General features: G+C 42.8%; 1 protein-coding gene across 4 annotated transcripts in view; it reads left to right on the forward strand.

Annotated features, from left to right (window-relative positions):
- sh3pxd2aa (SH3 and PX domains 2Aa) overlaps positions 1–15,822 on the forward strand; it is a 95,839-nt gene that overhangs the window by 13,714 nt on the left and 66,303 nt on the right. For all 4 annotated transcript variants that reach the window (XM_041035531.1, XM_041035532.1, XM_041035533.1 and 1 more), the window contains exons 3-4: positions 13,526–13,601; positions 15,440–15,516. In XM_041035531.1, coding sequence (XP_040891465.1) covers positions 13,526–13,601; positions 15,440–15,516 — 153 coding nt within the window. The remainder of the gene's footprint in view (positions 1–13,525; positions 13,602–15,439; positions 15,517–15,822) is intronic.

The raw sequence follows: 15,822 nt of genomic DNA on the forward strand, positions 1-15,822 counted from the left end.
TTTTTTGGGGGGGGGGGGAGTAGTACCATCCTCTGGCATCGTTCAGAGGGATTAAGCTGCCGTGCTGGAGCAGAGTTTTCTTTCTAACTGGCTGTTTGACAGTTTTACCTGAACAATCAACTTGTCCCAATTACAGGCAGGAAACAAAGAAGACAAACGCAAATCAAGACAGACAGAGGCTTCTACATTCATACATATACACTGTATGTCACTTAATTACACTGCATGCATTTGCTGTTACCCATCTCCACACCCTTACAGATGTCTGCTCCCTCCCCTCCACTGTTCTTTTCTGTCTGTTGCGTTAAAGACAGCTCATCGTCCCCGTCAGGATGTGACTAGCTCTTTCTGGTTGCTGTACACTGATGTGGTTTTGTCTCAGCCAGACCTGACTAGTGAGTCAAACAGTGTGTCCTGTGAGAAGTAGGCCACCCGAGTTACTCGTCAGGAGGGAGGAAACCAGGACAGGCAGAGGAACAGGTCAGTGTGAGGGCCGGGGAAGAAAGGAGAAGTGGGGAGTTAGAGTAGGACGACGATGATGATGGTGATAAAGAGGCAGAGGAGGACAGAGATGAAAGACGCGAGAGCGATAATGATAAGGAGAATGACAGCAATACTAGGGGCGCTGATGAGTAAGACTCAGGCTGTTGCTGATGCTGACGACACGGATGATGCAGATGGAAGAAATGAAAGATATTGTGGGCTCCTTCTGGGTCACTTGTGTTTCAGGAAGCTCTGAGGAGTGGGTGATTGCGCCCTGGGTATCCTTGGGCCCCGTAACCGTCTGAAAGAAGGACACGCTCTGACTCACGCTGTTTACGAGGGCCTTTGGTTTGTATTCTCTCTGCGCACGCACGCTGACCCTCTCTTCTCTCCTTTCAAGTCTGCCCTTGTATGAGTCTCCCTACAGCAGCTGAATATTTACTTTGGGGGGATTTTAATGTTACATCTGTCCAACATCCATTTTTCAGTGTTTAGTGTATCTTTGAAGAGCCAGCAGATGATATTAGTCTGGTCTTTGCTCAGCGACTCTGATTCAAGCTCGATATTCAGTCCTTTTGGAAGTAGCCTTACGGACGGTAGCAGCAGGCTTTCGGCAAACAGCAGCTTATATTCAGCACAGAAAATTATACAGTAGTTGTGGTCAAAGCGCTTAAAAGGAAGGTCACTGAATTGGGAACCTCTAAGTGGGTCTGTTTTATGGAAACATATGTCTAGACCACAAGGCATTATCGGTATGCCATCCTCGAGGATAAATTGCTGAATAGCCTGGCCACTAGCTCAGCCTCTTTGTCCTTGATGTGTCCTGTGGATGTACTGTAACACAACTGAATGAGGGAGCCCTTTGTTTCAGGTTGAGGATAAAAGGCTGCTTTATTTTATTTATGGGTGAGTGAGAGAGAGAGAGAGAGAGTAGAGAGGGAAACATACTTTTTAGGCCCTGCTGAGAGGCAGAGGAAGGACACCTACACACCAAACACAGGACCTGTTCATGTGAGTTACAATCGGGCACTTGACAGGACGACCCATGCCGGGTCCTCACTGGACTCAGAGCAGAAGGGGGAAAGTATGCGGAGTTTCCCACAGCCGTGGAGCAGGGATCAGGAGAGTGGGCTAAATTTAGGATGAATGAGCACAGTACAGCCATTTGTGGGACATCTGCATGGTTAAAAAAGACAGAGCAGTGTGACTGGAAGGTGGGAAGAGACATGTAGAGAGTGGACAGAGGAAACTTAAGGTTTTGTCATAAAATAATAGAAAAATATATAATATGATAAAAAAAAACTTTCAGGAAGAAGCTAAAAGGTGAAGAAAACTTATTCTAAGGAAAGAGCTGAAATTTTCTAATTGAAACCGTGTCAGAAGACAAGAGACTCATGGGATGTGTCAGATTGCAGGCAGTTTAGGAAATGACAGAGCTATTTGGAAGTAAGCAATTTTATAAACCCTTTAAGAAAATCTTGGATTTGCACTACAAATGTGCACCCAGCTAACAAATAGATGCATGGGATCCCACACACAACCTTCTTGTTAGGGGTAAAAGTTAACTACTTTGAGAGATAGTGAAAGGACTAGTCAATGTAAAATTGACAAAATCACCATTCATACTGGGAAAGAGATTTGGTGTGGTAACGAAGTCAATGATTAATTCAGCATTCCACCATCTTCCTCGTGTGATTCAAACTAGTTCGAATCACATGATTCTTGTTTGAATCAACTGAAGAAAATGTGTGTTTGACATGAACATCCACAACAATGCACATGTGCACTGGTATTTTACTAAAGTGCAAATGTCAAAGCCTCCCACTCAGAATGATTGACATTAGACCTGGCTTCACAGTGTGCTGCTTTCACACTGTGGTCAGGCCTTTGCTGCACTGACTCCATATGTTTACATGGAGTGTTTAGGTTGGTCTGAAGTGTGTGGAGAAGAGGGGAGCTAAGAGCCCCTCTCTGCTCTTGTGTTCTTTGTGTCGAGGTGGAGAGGCCCAACCAGCCTCTGCATGTAAGGGCATGAGTGCAGAGGAAGAGGCGCTGGGAGTTCATGTCCAAGTGTCTGTCAGTTATTCTCCATTTTCATGTCTATTTTTGGCAGAACTCTTAAAAGGTCAGTGCATGTTTAAGCATCTGTTTTTTTTTTTTCAGTAGAGTTGTGCATATCTGTGCATCTATATCCTTCCCCTCTTACATCCACCTCTGACTCATCTTCTCCTGACTTTTGCCGGAGGTGATTACAGCATTTGATCCCATACAGTATTCATATATAAAGTCTTTTCCCATTCCCCTTGTCTGCCTCCCTGTTTACACTGCTGCCTGTTATCTGGAGATGTATGTGGCAGCTGACAGACTTCTTCTATTGCTCTCTCTCCGTCTTGTTTTTTTTTTTTCCTCCTCTATCTTTTCTCTGTGCTCGGTTGGCCAGCTCTCATGTTTCTGCTCAGCTCAAGGTCTTCTCCACTCAAATGAGATGGGGAGGAGAGTTGATGAAAAATTTCAAGCGCTTTGTGCTCCTAGACATCTTTGGTAGTTCTGCCTCACAGTGAGCCTTGAGCAGAGAGGCTGCTCAAGGTTTTTTGTCTTTTTCATTACATTTCTAGCCAAGCCTCCGCTGCCTTTGTTCACTATTTGATAAATCACACAGCATTTATTTTATACTCCTGCTGTGTATCTTGCTCAGAGAGGGCAGGATCGTCTTTTCTGTGCGTCCGGATATTGTCGAGCGCAGAGCAGCTTGCGCTGTTGAATGACTGAAGGACAGATGTTATCAGCAACATGTGATAAAAGGAATATGAAACTTTATGAAGTGAATTCGCATAGTTATTTTTTTTTTATCCTCAGATCTGGAAGGATAAACCAAGGAAAAGGAGCAATACTTTAAACGTCCTCCACACTAGAAAACTGTGAATATAAAATAAGTCACTCATAATGCTTACACACAGGCAAACATCAACTTGTCATTTTCTAAATAGTCACTTTTTCCAAGTTATTGTGTGTAGCTTTTGGTGCCCACTAAAGCACAGATGCTGTGTTCATCTCCTGCCAGAAGCTGTCATCAGAACATGTGTTTCAGGAGCTGTTGAACTTAATCTGAAGCATACGGAAACCTTAAAGGTACCCTGTGGAGTTTTTGTTGGAAACAAGCAGAAATTATGTTTACATTCAGTGTTACTCACAATAACACGCTTTGTGTATTCTTGAGGTCTAACAAATGTGTTTAGTGTATTTCCTCTCCCATAAAACATTTGATTTACATTGTTTACATCCATGTGTGTTAGCTTCCCTTGAAACCCCCCCCCCCCCCCCCCCCCCCTCTCCTCTCCCCATCTGTCTCTTCCTCTTCAGTGTGTTTATTGACACATTGCTACACTTCATGGTAAGTCACTACCACCACCTGTCAATCAGCAGAATAGCGTGAAACCATGTATCCATGTATCGTGTCGCCCACATATATGTGCATCTTTGTGCCCATTCACAATACAAAACAGAACAAGGGCCCACTCATAAAATCACTGGTACAATAGATTGTTTCATTATTCTAAAAGCAAAAATTTAAGTATTATAATAATTTGAAAGACATATAAATTCTACACATAGCAGCTTTACCCTTAATACTTGTCATTCTGGATTGTTCTTCATATAATTGTCTATTAAAGATGATTTATATAAAGTGCTGCTTTGTTGCCCTTCCTTTAAATTCATGGTCTTTGCCACTAAACACTATAAAAGGCAATCCCAGGTAAATCTAATGTTTTTTCAAATTAATCAAGTGTACTTTCCCAAGTTTATTAACCTATGTGACACTGGTGGCGTTTTCATGATGCCTGAAACTCAAACCATCTGGCATTCCAAACAGGTTAAAGTTTTACAGCTGACAGTGCAGAATTCAGGGCTGAAATTCATAGACTGCTTTTCCTTATCTACAGTATCAGTGGCAATGGCCATTCCCAGACCAGCCGGTGCTCTGCCTCGCCTTGGTCCGTAGGTTAATGAATAGTGATTGGGTAAACAGCAGGCCCGGACAGGACACAGTGGACATAGGCTTTTAAGGCCACGCAGGCAGTTACAGAAAGAGAAAAAGAATCGGTGATAGAGACTCACAGCGATAAGAGATGAGAGTTCCCACTAGAATTCAAAGTGAGACCCAGGTGTCTATCGCCTCTCGTTCTGCAGTCTCCATCAGTCTTTTCCCCTATTTGTGTTTGCTTCCCTCCACACACCCAGCCCGTCACATCTCCCCCCCACCACATCACATACTTCATTCATATCTCATTCTTACAATTTCTCACACTATCTCTCTTCCCCCACTGCTCACATATATATATATCTCCTCTCCCCATCTGTCTCTGTCTCTCTACAGAAACCCTTGCCTGTCTCCCACATTCCCACCCTCACCCTGTCACCACCCTCCCTCTGGTCTCTTCTGAGCTAGTTTTCCTCAGCTAATCCACCATGACCCGGACGTTCCTTGGGTCAAGTGTGTTAGCTTACAGGGCTATGGGCTACATAAATTCCTGTCATGAGTTTCTGTGTTGGGTGGTTTTGCATGCGTGTATTTTATTTGTTAGTGTGTGCACATGTGTGCTTGGGTGTATGTGTGTGATGCATTACTGGTGTGTCTCCTGATCACCCAGGCTGTCCTTCTGTTACACAATGATCCAAATTTCCTCCACTGAGTTAGATTACATTGTAAAGTATAGACACAGGAGGAGCTTTAAAATAAAAAAAAGTCCTTCAAATTAAAACCCTTTATTAGACCACAGCACCACTTACTCTAGTCCTCTAGAGGGTGACTCCTATGGAATTGATTTTGTCCAAATGAAGAACACACACACACACACACACACACACACACACAAAATGTGTCCAAAAAAATTGGACAAAGCTAAGATGTGAAACGCAAAGAAATACATTTAGAAATCACAGTTTTAGCTGGACAGTTTTTATGGCTTTCTTTTTTTTTTGATAACATACAGTTTTATTTAGCATTACTGATTTGGTCTTTGTGTTTCTTGGACAAATGTTGTAGTAGTGGGAATTCTGTGTGGTGTCCACTCTGCTATGGCTCAGATAAACTGTCAGTCATAATCTGCTATTGCCTTCTGATGCAAGGCCTCCAGTAGGAGTAATGCATCTTGGCAATACAGCTGCCAAAAAGTTAAAATGAACATTATTTACACAGTTTTAATTAGCTATTTATGAAACCTCATTGCTGAAGACAAATGACCTTCTGTCAGGTACTTTAGGATTCCAATAGTACTCCATGGTTACTGGCATTTGTTGTGAGCAAATAGTTGTTTTCCTGTTGTTCGGGCATTTGGTGGTAGTTACTTTGTTGTTTTAGTGTAGACAGATGAAAAAGAATATGCTAACACTGACACCTATTTTTTTCAGATGTAAAAAAATATCGGTTTAGAGTGGACATATTTCTCAGATTGTAAAATATCGTTGCCAACAACAGTCAAGGATAGCTAATTGCAATTAGTGAAAAATCAATAAAACAGACTTTCATCCTTGCCCTGGTTTCCTTGTCATTTAATTCCTTGACATGACGAGAAAAATCTGTTTATTTAAATTCACATTCTTCTTCTCTCTGGTTTCTGTTTCCAGTCTTTTTTGTCTTTCTCTTTCATGTTTTCTTTACTTCTCTCAACCCACTCATGGTTATATTCCAAACCTCACTCTTCATTTCCCTTCCACGCCCTTAAAAGTGTGGGCCATGGAGTGCACTGATCACCAACTCACACACACACACACACACACACACAAGGAGGGCATTGCCATCCAGTTCACCCCATCTGGGAGAAACTGTGGTTTGGCCAAACTGCCCAAGGTTTGTCCTGGCTGTCAAGATGGAAACTCTTGTGACTGTCAGCATGGCTAAATTAGGTCCTACGTTACTCTGTTAGCGCTGAACCCTGGCACAGGTGAGAACCCTTCCTCTCTGCCTCGTAGTGAACTGTAAGTTGGCTGGCCTACTTACTCAACCCAAACTAAAGCAGGCAGCGTGTAAGCCGACACTGTTCTTTTTTACACTGAGGTTGCGGCTGCTTTGGAAAGCAAAGCTGTTGTTCGGTTGCTCGGGCAGAGCTCAGCCAAGCTGCTGAGGTGGTAAATGGTCTGAAAATGCCACTGGAACATTTAGCCAGTGCTTCTATTAAATATGAAGGGAGGTTAAACTTCGGGCATAAATGAAGGGCAGAGCTCGCAGAATAAAATGATTGGTTACTTTTTGTTTAAATTTAATCATGGCTGGCCCTGGTCTTGTTTCTCATGACTTCAAATGTGCAATTTATTGTGAACTAACAATACAAAAGTCATGACTGGCCTGATGCGTGTAAATTATAGTGTGTGAGCTGAAAAGCAAATGCCCTCTCATTTTTTATTCTCTTCTACCTTTGTTTGCCCACTGGACCTATTCTGTCTTCAAAGTTTTCTCACAGCTTATGCTGTTTTATCTCTTTGATTAATGTATTTTTAATGACTGTGTGTGTCAGTAGAGGATCCAGTTGTCTAAACTTCAACACCACTAACTCCACTGAACTTGGGAGATGGAGAGAGCGAGAGAGAGAGAGAGAGAGAGAGAGAGAGAGAGAGAGAGAGAGAGAGAGAGAGAGAGAGCAAGAGAGATGTATGGATCGTTCCAGTGTTTTGAAAACTCGACATTTTCCTGCCAAGGTTCTCCTCCAGCAGGCGAGCTTCCTTCTGCCGGCACAATGTTAACACAATTGACACATTTGGCAAACTGGCTCACAAGTCTTTAATTTGTTTCAGTGTGAACGCTTGGATGAAATTAAATTATGCTGCTTCTCTAAAAGTCATTCATCGGCACCTTCCACCGCCATTTTTCATTCTTATCCTAAAGACAGATATACAATATAACAATGGTGATTAAAAATAACGGTGCTAAAGAGATTAGTTGATTAAAAGAAAATGAATTCATGGTTTCCCACAGCGTTTTATAGTGGAGGCACCCCATTTCACCTGAAATGAAAAGAGCCTTTGCTAAAGTCAGAAGAAATGATTACATTTTCAATTACTACATCACACAACAAAGGCCATATATTTAATAAGTGAGGTGACTATTTAAACCATCATCTAGTAATGACATTAATGAGATGAGATGTTTCATCTTGGGGAAAAATTGAGGCAATTTAGAGGCTAGTTTAGAGACAGTGGAGCCATGAATCAGGGAACAATTCTGACAGCAATTCTTTGGTTCCATCGTCTTAGATCAATCAATCCTGGAAAATGAATCTCTTTTGGTTTGGGATGTTGGTTTGACAAAAGAAGCAATTTGAAGACTCTGGGAAACTGTGATGGGCCTTTTTGCAGTCAACAGAATCTTCTTCCACAGCAACATTGAAAGGAAGTATTCATATTGACCTGAAACCATCTGATCCGTATCAATCATGGCTACAGATCCCACTACGTTTTAAAATGAAGCCCCTTGAGAAAACAAGATCCCATTACATTAAGGGTCTTTCCTAGTCAACGCCCATCCAATTCCACAACAGGCTCTGCAGCCTGAGACTGGGGAGTGATGAATGAGAGTCTGCGGACAGGCAAAGCTTACCACATCCCCACACCTGTTGTCCCGTTGAAACAAAGGGGACCCTGGCTTGCCACATGGGGCGTAACACCCCACAGTGTTGACATCTCCAGGAACAGAACTCAAATTTTTAGAGAAATCCAACGCCCACTCCACTCCCACACATGTATTCTCTGCATAAAACCGTGCCGGATACCAGGATATCATGTTCCATCCTTATGCACTGTGCCAACCATGGGCAGTGATTTGTCCAGATTTGGTGCCAGGATGCCACTTTATATTTAGAGGCACAACTGTGAGTGATTGTGGCTGGAAAGGAACGCCTCAAGCTCATCTCAGGCATCTGTCTCTCTGAAACTAAATACTGCTGGCTGCTAATGCATGTTCAGGCTTGATTCGTGTGCACAGCTACTTTCTGTCCTGCTGTCTTTAGGATTTGAGCTGATAGGCTGTTAGAGAGGGAAAAGTTTGATCTATAGATGGACTCAATCGCTGTGATTTCCTTCTCCCTGTTATAGATCTGTGCAGAATTTTTCCTCCTGAATTGGTGTTTTTCAAAAAGAAAAAGGTGCTTGGAGGGAAGAAGGGGGAATTTGATGGTTCCCAGTAGTAACTGAGAGGAAACAACGTGTTAACACGAGGGAGACAGAATATGTGTTGGCTTTATCATTAAAGTGGAACACCAAGAGCAATGACCTTATGTCTTTCCTTCAGTCAAGTGAGAACAGGCGTGCAGAGTCTGTGGCCTTGCTCACTATCACCACATTGCTGTGGAAATGGCTCGAAGATCACATGGCTGCCTTGTCATGTTGGTCATGAGTTGCCTCAGAGGTTCAGTGCATGTGTGTTTATTTCTATTCCATTCTGTTCCACTACCGTGAAGCCTGGGGTAAACCCTTGCAGTCACATGACCACTAACAGGAAGTGAGGCATCAGTTCACTGCACAATAACAGTATAGCATCCCCCAAGTTTGTGCCAGCTGACTCTCACAGCTCCATATATGGAGGCTCTATTCTTAGCACATGTGCATGATATGAAGAAGGAGCTGCTGTTAGACTCGTTTGGAGCACAGCTCGACACTGGCCCTGTTATCAGCTGTTCCTCTGTATCTACATGTTTCAGATTTCTGTAACTGAGCTAAAGGGATCTGTGGGGATTATACTGTAGACTGTGGTTTGGAGAGAAATATTATTTTTGAAGTTAATGTGGTGTTAATGGGTTTAAATGCTCTCAAACAGAGTTATTTTTTGCAAACAAGAATTGTCTCTGGCTTTGTTTGCTAAGACTAGTTTAAAATGTATTAGGTTCACTCTTTGTGAAACCGTTTGCGTAAGCTATTTCTGAAGCAAAAATACCAGACGTTCCCTGGTTCCAGTTCTTCTGATATGCAGACCTACTGCTTCTCTGTTTCATGTCATCGTAAATTTAATATTGTTGGTTTTTGAACTGTGGATCGGACAAAAGCAACTTGAAGGTGTCTCTTTGAGTTCTTTTTGACTGTTTTCTGACTTTTATCAGCTGAGCAATTAATTGGTGACCCAACTGGATATGTGCGGACTCAATCGCCTCTGATCATGTGGTGTGTCACAATCATCACAGGACAAAAATGGGTTTTGTGAGGCAAAGTGGAGGGTGTCATCTGTGAGGTGCTTTAAAAATAAACATATTACTGCTCTTTATCATGGTGGCCGCTCATTAAATGAAGCAAAACATTAGCTCGGGCAGAGCACTGAAGTCTCACTTGTACTGGCTGATTGGCATCAGCTGTTTCTAATATGCGTCACGACGACTGGCTCATCCACAGCTGCGTGGCTGCTAACTTCCAATTATAATCATGCAGGTGTACAGAGTGGACATTACAACCTGACACTTACTGTTACTCTGCTGATTACTCTCATGCCAACGCCTTATACTGCCAGCCACAGTTCCCTCCACCACCCAGCCTCCTCACTATGTACTACTACTACTACTACTATGTTCATATATGTTTATTAATGGGGGATTAGCTTCCTCAGTAGAGTCCCCGTCACTGCTTGGCTTATTTGAGAGCTCCCTCAAATAGCAAAGCCTTTCCTGTCACATTTGCTACAAACTGCCACTTCTCTGTTTAGGTCTGTTCCAGTGAACTGCATTTTAGTTGTGTGTCCTATAAAATACCTTTCATTGTGACTAGACTTATGTCCAAATAAATTTAGAACCACAAATTTACTGATGAGAGCTCTGAAATGGCCACCTTGTCATGTTTTGGCATCAGTTATGCAAACAAATATAGTGCTTTCACTTCCTTTTGTTAATTATTATTTGACCGTTGCCAAAACACATTACTCTACATTACCTTTTTATGTTTTAAGCTTGTATTCAAAGGCAGAACAACGTAGTCCACATTTGAATCACATTTAAGTAAGTGTTAAAAAAGCCCTTCCCTGAAGGTGTAATGTGTAAGAGCTTTCCAGAAAAACAAAGTGTGAATTGGACAGTAGAGTAAACATTACTTCAGAGTAATATGTCCTCACTCTGACAAGAGATAAAAGAGTCTCATCTTCTTGCTTTTTTTTTTTTTTTTTTTTTTATTACCTGACTCCTAACATTTACACCAGTGGTCCAGTGCTGCGCAGCATCATCCAATCACGTCGCTTCACAACTCTTCTTCACACTCTCTCTGTGCTGGTTACCAAGGAGACAGTGAAGTGAAGTCTGGGAAGTGGAGCAATGGTTTGGCATGAGTTTTTTTTTTTCTTCAGTTTGTTTTTTTATTTATTTTATTTCTTTTCTTTCTCTTTCAACATTCTGGGAGTGGAGTATTAGCGCCTGGACTAATGACTGTGTGTTCATCGTGTTACATGTGAAGGAAGTGCTGAGCTTTCACTATACATTGTGCACAGGGTATGCATGCATGTAAAAGAGCAGTCGTGTCACATGATCCATGCTGTCCCACCTGTTGTCACCACCATTTTCTCTCACTGTGATCCCACAATTCCTGGCTGGATGTGAGCACACTTCCTCTTGCCAGGGAGGAATCTGTCAGCACAGGGGAGCACGTATTTTAGGGTAAGCTTGAATCAACCTTGTAGTGAGCTGACTTTCATCCAAGTGGGCTAGTTTGGGCCTGTAGTTTAAGAACGGGGGGTGGTGGGGTGGGGGAATAAAGCTGATGAAAAAGTCAGTTGATTGAAGATGACATGAGCTGAGAGCTGACACGTCAGGCCTTAGAGGTGCTTCTGTCCTTTCCAGTTCTTGCACCTGCTCATACATGAACACACATGTACAGCGTGTCCTACACAAACACGCACTCTTTTTAGCCCTGCCTTTTTCTTCACCTCACATTTTACCTCATCATCCACTTTTGTTAAGAGAGCAGAAAAAGGGTGCAGTCACATTTTTTTTAGATATGTGCTCCAAATTCAGCATCTGCTGCTCCACTGAATTTTAAATTGCTTGTCCATCATCCATCCATCCTGTGTGTCTCTCAGAGTGGGTTTTAAATGCAGTAGGATTTCTTTGTCCCAGGCAGGATGGGGGGAAGGCAAGCACCTTGGTCTGCTTCAAGTTTTGTGCTGTCGCAGCAGTGTAAGTTATGGTATAGATGCAGAAACCCGGCAGCTTAAGAAAAATCTTTCTAGGAGGGCTAGGACTGGGGGGCCTGGGAGACAGACCATGAATCTGGATCAAGACCTGTATAGCATCGACTCTCTCTCTCTCTCTCTCTCTCTCTCTCTCTCTCTCTCTCTCTCTCTCTCTCTCTCTCTCTCTCTCTCTCTCTCTCTCTCTCTCTCTCGTGCTGTCCTCTGTCTCTCCAGCCAAGTGGAACCAGGTAAAAAAAAAAAAGACAGGAGTTCAATGAAAAGGAGGATACAGCCTGACAGACAGACAGACAGAAAGAACTGGATCTGGGGACGGATGTGTCAGGAGGGTGCAATGAGGATCTGAGTGTGTGTGTGTGTGTGTGTTTAGATGTCTCTATGTACCTTCAGAGCCCCACCAGGCTGTTTGCTCTCTTAGGTCCCCAGGGTCTCTTTCAGCCTTTGGCCATCAGATGCAGATACAACCGATGTCTCTTCTCTTCTCTCCTCTTTCCTTTAATTATATTCCCTTCTGGACTTCCATCCCCCTACGCACGCAGGCATATACATGCACATGTACTCTCTCCATCACCTCCTCTCCATCTCTGATTACTGTAGGAAACAGTTTACTGCAGTGCTGTACTGTACAGTAGTTCTACTAGCCCTCTGCATCTCTCTGCTTTGCTTTTACTTTCTCTCTAATCCCTCTCTTGAATGATTTATTTGAAGGGTGTAACTGGGTAAACACAATAGGGCTGACACACTCATCTACACCCCCCTGCCCTCTGCTGCAGCTCTCTGCTTCTCTCTATGCCTCTTCTCTTTCATTTTCCCTGCTTTGTCTCTGCCTTTTCTCTGTTTCTCTCCATCCTCCCTCATCCTCTTCCTCTCTGCCTGCACCTCCTATTCCAGTGTCAGCACTTCTCCTCTCACCGTGTTCGTGTCGCCGTGCTGTATGAATAAATCGGAGCTCGTTTGACTCCTGTGAACCCCTCAGCTCACCGAGCCACCGCTGCTCTGCTGCCCTTGGGACCACAGACGTGTCGACAGGATTTGATTTTTAGAATATGTGTGATACGCTCATGTGGTTTGGGATTAAGTGCATTTGAGGGGTGACACCCCCAAAATACCAAACATCCACTTTAAAGGGAAAAGATGATACTTGATGTTTCCTAGTTAACATAAATAGAACATAATTTCTTATTTGTCCACGATAGCCATGCTTTCCATATAATAAACCAAAGTTGTTTTATATGCATTTTGTGTGTTCTTAGCCAGCAAGCTAGCCACTGGTAAGCTTACATCAAGGAATCACCTGAGCTTTGTGCAGAGTTGGAGGGTGAATGGACCATGCAGCTGTGAGTGCTGTGTGCAGCCACTGCAGCTAAGCTAGCTGTTGATGGTCATTAAATGACTATTTTTTTCTGCTGCTTGTTGCTGTTTATTTCTGTATGTGTTGAGAGGAAAATGCTAAATCTCTTTCTTTATCATTAGGTGAGAAGCCATTTAGCTTAGCTTAGCTTAGCATAAATACTGGAAGCATGGGAAAGTGCTAGCCTTGTTTTGTTCAAGGTTCAGTAAAAAGCCTACCAAGACATACACAAATCTAAAAGTGTTTGAACTATTCCCTGACAAACAGAAGTGTGTCTATCTGCCCAGCACTCCTGGTAGGCATGTTTTTGAACTTTGGAAAGAGTTGGGTTATCTTTATCTTTATGCTGAACTAATTGCATCCTGGCTCCAGCTCTATACTGAACATGTGAGACAATGGGATTGATATCGACTGTGATATTGACTATTGACCTATCTCGCTGTTGGACAGAAAGCACACAGGCGTATTTCCCTGAATTGTTAAAGCTACAAAAACTTAAAGCTGCAAAACCTAAACACTTTTCCCCCCTCCTCCCTCTACAGATGCAGATACTTGACAAGTTCCCAATTGAGGGAGGGCAGAAAGACCCAAAGAAGAGGATCATCCCATTTCTCCCAGGTAATAGTCTGCTCCTGAGCTCCAGTTATCTGAACAGGCTCTCATATTAATTATGTATGGCTGGCACTCGCGGGCCGTCAATAGCTGGTTACTGATGCCTGCCTGTGGTGCATGTGTGTGCCTGTGTGTGCATATATGTATAGCTGTGTGTGTTCCAGTGTTACTGCTGACAAAGCGTTATCTGTGACTTTCAAATCTCAGCTGTTTGCTTCTCTGTGTCTGTGTTTCTGTCTTTGTAACATTTCTGAATTGAGCTTTTGGTTAAGCATCTATTTAATCATACATGGATATATTTATGTGCGTGCATGCACGCGTGTGTGCTCCGGTATTGATTTGAGTCATGCCACACATGCTCGTCTCTCCTCCTGTAAGCTGTCGTCTGACATTCAGGTTCAAGGCGACCTACAGTACAGTGTAGCAGTGACAGTGATCGATGATGGTGTTTGTGGCGGTTCAGTGTCCAGGGCAGAAGGGCTGACAGCGATTCTGCTAATCACACTGATGTCTTGTCTCTGTGCACACCTGTATGTATGTCATGCAGATTTCTGGAGATTCATTTGTGCTTAGGGAGTGATATGCTTGTGTCTGTTGACAGCAGTTTATTTTGGTAAACGCTCTGTGTGAGCCGCGGAGCAAAAGCATCGTCCCAGCATCTACTGTAAATGCTCTCTATCCTCAAACTCTCCTTCTCCTTTGAGTCTCTCTGTCTCTTGCTGACACACACTTACAAACAAAAACAATTTGGAAGCCAACCAAACATCCACCTACCTCTTTTCTACAAAGCTCATGGTGCCAGATGCAAACGTTACTGACTGTCTGTTTGATTAACTCCTCTGTCAAATTTGAAAGAGGGGGATTCAAACCAGATACATTAATATTGATAGTATTCAAAAATAATGCTTTAGATTCAGTGGCATTTAAACTTCAACTTAAACTTCAACACTAAGTATTCTCTAAGATTCAGATTCAGTTGCTTAAAAAAGTTAGACTGTAATGGCCTTTCTTCGCTTCCATGTGATGCTGTGAAATGGGTTTGTATTGAAACTGTCAAGTAGAAAAGCTGGCATTGAAAACTACTCTGATTCGTCATCTTCTTTACTTACTCTTTGATCACACAGCTCCTGTTTTCAATCATTTTGTCGGTGTAAGACTATTTTAAGAGAACATTTAACATTTAAGAATGTTGCCGTCTTTTTGTTAAATTAAAAAAGGTTTAATCCCCCACAGCAAGGTGGTGAAATGGGCATTGTGTTGGTATTGATACAGAAAATCAGCTACCAAATTGGCAATGATATCACAGAATCATGCAAGAAATGCTCATCTCTTTACACTTCTGAAACAGGACGTGCAGACAATTTGTAGAGGGGGTTGAAGTCCTTGTTGGTGGACTTTAATGTTCCCTCTCAGTGGGATGAGAGGAGGGTCTGAAACGCATGACCTGTGTGTCCATAAATCCCATTTGTTATTTAGAAAGCCATGTCACAGTCAGGGGTCAAGGAGTCTATAGGGGGGCAGCTGGGGCCTTGAGTGTGGGACTGAGATTGGTTGGGCCATTAAGGATCAGCACCGTACGTTACTGGCATCTCCTGGCAGGTCAGGGTATGACATGCTGCAGTTTACACTGACAGATCAGCTCACAATTGTTGTATATTTTATTTTATTTATTTATTTATTTATTTTTTTAGGGAGGGCTGTATGCATGTGTCAAAATGTTCTCTTTTCACTGGCAAATTTCTCTTTTTCCTTTGTATCTGTCATCACACTTTTCCTCCTGTTTTCCTTCACCTTCTCCCTCTCCTTCACTTTAATTTTTTTTTTTTCTCTTTGCCTCCCTCCAGGCAAGATCCTGTTCCGGAGGAGTCATGTGCGAGATGTGGCCATGAAGCGGCTGCGTTTCATCGACGACTACTGCAGGGTAAAGAGGTCTTACTGTAAACATCTTTCATGTTCCCCATCTGACTCTGGGAAATGTCCCCCAGCCTGTGAGGGGTCAGAAGTCACAGCCTACATCGTCCTTTCACATGCTTTCAACAGGATAATGCTCAGACACGTGGATGTGGACATGGAAAAAGTTTACACAATGGTCACAGATGATCTATTTATTAGTGCTATTGTGCGACATATGAGGGAGAGTCTGTAGTCCTCTATGACACTTTAGTTTTCTGAGGCTGTGAAGGACTTGACTTGGTGGGGAAATATTATGATCTTCTCCTTCTAGAGG

The sequence above is a fragment of the Toxotes jaculatrix genome, chromosome 4 (genome assembly GCF_017976425.1).
Source record: "Toxotes jaculatrix isolate fToxJac2 chromosome 4, fToxJac2.pri, whole genome shotgun sequence".
Classification (NCBI taxonomy): Eukaryota; Metazoa; Chordata; class Actinopteri; family Toxotidae; genus Toxotes; species Toxotes jaculatrix.